The sequence below is a fragment of the Squalius cephalus genome (genome assembly GCF_949319135.1).
Source record: "Squalius cephalus genome assembly, chromosome: 5".
Classification (NCBI taxonomy): domain Eukaryota; kingdom Metazoa; phylum Chordata; class Actinopteri; order Cypriniformes; family Leuciscidae; genus Squalius; species Squalius cephalus.
Window position 1 is genome coordinate 29758826 of NC_137126.1, and position 3973 is coordinate 29762798.

Sequence of the window (3973 nt, forward strand, 5' to 3'; positions counted from 1 at the left end):
GCAAAGGAGACAGTTTCAAGGCCGTGCATAAACCACCTCAATCACACCACATATGAAGAGGACCCAGTAGAACCATTAAAGGCCAGATGAACATTCTGTCATCGTTTAATGATAAATGATAGCAGAATTTTAATTTTGGGGAGAAACCCTTTAAGAATCCAAACAGAACCTAATTTTGAATTGAAATTAAATTCTGCTCAAATATGAACAATTCGAAATAAGACTAACTGATTGAAATGAACATCACATATCAGCATATGTATTCTGCTCTTCAGCAGTGTTCATAATTCGCTTTGATGTCTGCTCTTCAGGGACATTGCTGTGCTTAATGTGTTGCGTGAGCAGTGTTTGTTCTTCTTGACCTTTGTAAAATGACCCTGGATGTATTTGCGGAACTTTGTGGTGGCTAAGCAATACACCAGTGGGTCCACGAGGCAGTTGATCCCCATAAGCATGAGGGTGATCTGGTGAGCATCGTTTAAGCTTTGGCGAGTCTCCATGCTCCAATCATTCAGGTAAAGCACGGACAATGTCCAGGGACCCTGCACCACGTGATGGGGCAGGAAACAGATCACAAAGACGCCCACGACAGCACACAACAACCTCAAAGCTCTGCGCTTGGTACCGCCTGGACGCTTTCCCGTGCTGGCTTGAGGCTGATTGATGGGTTGAGACAGAAGAGCTCGAGCAATCAAGATGTTGGAGACAATCACCATTATGAAAACAAGAAAGAACAAGCCAATAATGATGAAGTGGGTGACGGCCCCTGTATATATAACAGAGGTATTGTTCATATTTTGATAACCCTCGAAACAGCGAGAAATGTTCTCATTCTTAATCTTATTGATCTGGATTCCCGGTTCAATGAGGTAATTAACCGATGCCACAAGAGTGACGACCCAGATGACCACAGAGACAATTGCTCCACGTCTCCAGCAGTCAGAAGAGGCGGCCACCAGTGGCCTGGTAACAGCCCAGCAACGGTTAATGCTGATGGCAGTAAGGAAGAGAATAGAGCAGTACGTGTTAATGAAGAAAAACGTGCCTGTGATACGACAGAGGGCATCTGAGTACTTCCAGTCACCGTTATGCACGTAGTAGCCAATCCAGAATGGTAGAGTGGACACGAACATCAGGTCTGAAACAGTCAGGTTGGTCATGTAAATTCGAATCTCATTCATAGCTTTAGACTCCCGCATATAGTGCAGCACATAAAGAGCATAGCAGTTGGCCAGCAAACCCAAGACAAAAACAACACCATAGAATATAGGAAAGAGAGTGTAGCGAAACTCTGAGTCAATGAATTTGTCTGTCTCAGAGCTGTTATTTCCAGGAGTCGTCATCTTACGTGTATCTAAGAAAAAAACAGAGAGAGAAGACAGCATACAATTCAATTTTGATTCCTTCGAATATCCTTCAAAGTGGTCATCTAAAAAACGATATTGGCCGACAACTTCTCTGGATATCGGGAAAGATCTATTCCCCTCTGTATTTATGATGTTATGGTTCGATTATATTCATCAAACACTTAAGACTTCAGAGTTAATAATGGTAAGCATTGCATTAAAGGTGTGAAGCATGTCATTTTTCCACCACATTGCAACCACATTTCAGACAGGTTTCCCAAACACCTGAACCTGGCCAAACTGATAATACCACCCCAAACTCACACATTGGTTGCGTAATGTTTTGCTATTGTCACGGAACCATAATATGTACATTTTCGTCTTTCAAATTAACTGGAGCACCACATTTTTAGAATGCCGTGTCATCTAAGACTTTTATTTTTATTTTTTAAAAAGCTTATTTTAGGACCTCATGTGTCAAACTCTGCTCCAAACAGCTCCAAAAAATCTGCCTGGAATTTTCTAGTAATCCTGAAGAACTTTATTTGCTGATTCGGGTGTTTAATTAGGGTTGAAGCTAAACTGTGCAGGACAGTGACCCTCAAGGACACCCCTGCTCTAGACATTTTTGTCCACTATCATTAGTCTCATCCTTGTCCAGTGTCTGTTGTTTTTCCAGAAGTTACTTATGACCAGTTTACTCTCTTAAACAAGAGTTGTGGCTCACACAGTATGCATGCAATGCTGATATTACATCACACTGTATGTTTAGCCTAACGTACGTGTAAAACCCAAATTATACTTCAGGCTTTAGAGTTGTCTGCATATTACAGGGATAGGTGAAAATGACACATGTACTTTTATGTATTTTAATGAACTAGAAACATGTGGGCAGGGGCGGATTAAGGTGGTCAGGGGCCCTAGGCTGCTCTTTGTGTGAGGCCCCCCCATACATGGTCCACACGCAACTACGGTGAACTGGCATACACACACATTGAGACAGCCAACACTACAGTGTTTTCTTTACATTCCTTCAAGTGGTTGACCACAACAGTAAGACAATTACCACCACACCACATAAGTAAAATGAAAAATTGAACATTACAAACAAAACACAAATACAAGCAAGCATAAGGCTCAGTGCTTAATCAACAATTTAATTATGATCAAGAAACACTGGCAGTACAACCAAAACTAACATAAACAGAGGTGTAAGTGGAAAGAATCAGATATTATCCTCTGCCACCACAGCCCCAGAACAAATGTAACTATAAACAGCAAAGCAACAAAATACCTTCACATTTCAACCCTCACCACTTGCTGTTGTCTCTCTCAAACTAAATAAGCTAAAACTAAATAAGCTATGTATTAATATTAATAAAAATAAATAAATAAATAAATAAATCATCCTCACCATCAGCATTGGTGTATTCCACCTCTTTAGGTGACGGCTTACAAAAGAAATCTGTCAGCGTTCGTTTCATCTTCTCTCTTATGGAGCCGATCACACCAAACGCGTTTTTCAGGTTCGATCACACAGATCGAGCAGTGCGCTGCGTTTTTTATTTTGCTATGCTAGGCAACCACCGAAACAGCTGTCCTGTCAGTCAAGTAAACGTCAAATCATCCTTTTAAATTTCGCGCGGTAGTCAGCTCCCTGTCACGTGACAACGGAGCGCAGTGAAAGGGAGTGTGGGAGTGATTGACAGCTGATATTAACCAATCTAAAATCTGCTTTAAAGTTAAGAATGTAACTGAAGTTTGATTGGTTATGTAACGTTGGATAGAATGATGGTCAGCCACCGCGTATCGGCGCACATAAGCTACACAATTTGCGAACGTTTTGTAGAGAAATGAAAACAGGGCTGCGTTCAGCCCCGACAAAACGTTGCACAACGTTTTTTTAAACAGAAATGGTGATGCGTTGAACACACTGTTCTGATGATGCAAAAGTTGCAACTATGGCAGCTGAGAAGGCCATTCTTTGTGTTCTTTGCAAGCGGCAACCTCCCCGTCTCTCTTTTGGAACCAACACGGAAGTGAGTTAAACTGCAATTCGTTGACTGGCCGCTTGAGGCTGGTGTCAAAAGTGAGTCAAATCTGTATCTCCCCCATGTTAAAATGCCAAATTTTACAGCAGAAAAAAACGTGTTTACAGCCTGGTGTCTGTATATGGCTTTGGTCTAATACAGCTAATTTTGCCCTTCATGACAACTGTGAGGGGGGTGAATTTTTTTATAACTCATCCGTTTAAATTATATTAAGCCTTAAAATTTCTGCATAATTGTCCACTTTTGAGTGACAGGTGGATTCCCGCTGCAGTGGTCATTAGTCATCATTAGCCGTTTGTCTGCTGTCTGTTAGCCGTCACGTTACCTCAGCTCATTGCCTGACTGTAAAAATAAATCAATCCGGGAGTGACGCGCTGCCAAGATGGCGACGGTCGGCCACGCCCACTTTAGGCTTCAAAAACGGTCTTCAGAAACCTACGGGTGATGTCACGGACACTATGTCCATATTTTTTTACAGTCTATGGTTCTTTGTGAAGAATTTTCGGAGCCTGATGAAGTCGGTATAAATATGTGTTTAATACTACAAAATATGCCCGATGTTACAGTTACTGCACT

General features: G+C 41.6%; 1 protein-coding gene across 1 annotated transcript; it reads right to left on the bottom strand.

Moving 5' to 3' along the window:
* Positions 1–235: 235 nt before the first annotated feature.
* Positions 236–2782, bottom strand: LOC307159330 (platelet-activating factor receptor-like). The gene is made up of 2 exons (XM_079872634.1): positions 2761–2782; positions 236–1354 (listed from the first exon to the last, which is right to left on the bottom strand). The coding sequence occupies exon 2, from the start codon at positions 1341–1343 to the stop codon at positions 282–284; it is 1062 nt and encodes a 353-aa protein (XP_079728760.1). The 5' UTR covers positions 1344–1354; positions 2761–2782; the 3' UTR covers positions 236–281.
* Between the last annotated feature and the right edge of the window lie 1191 nt (positions 2783–3973).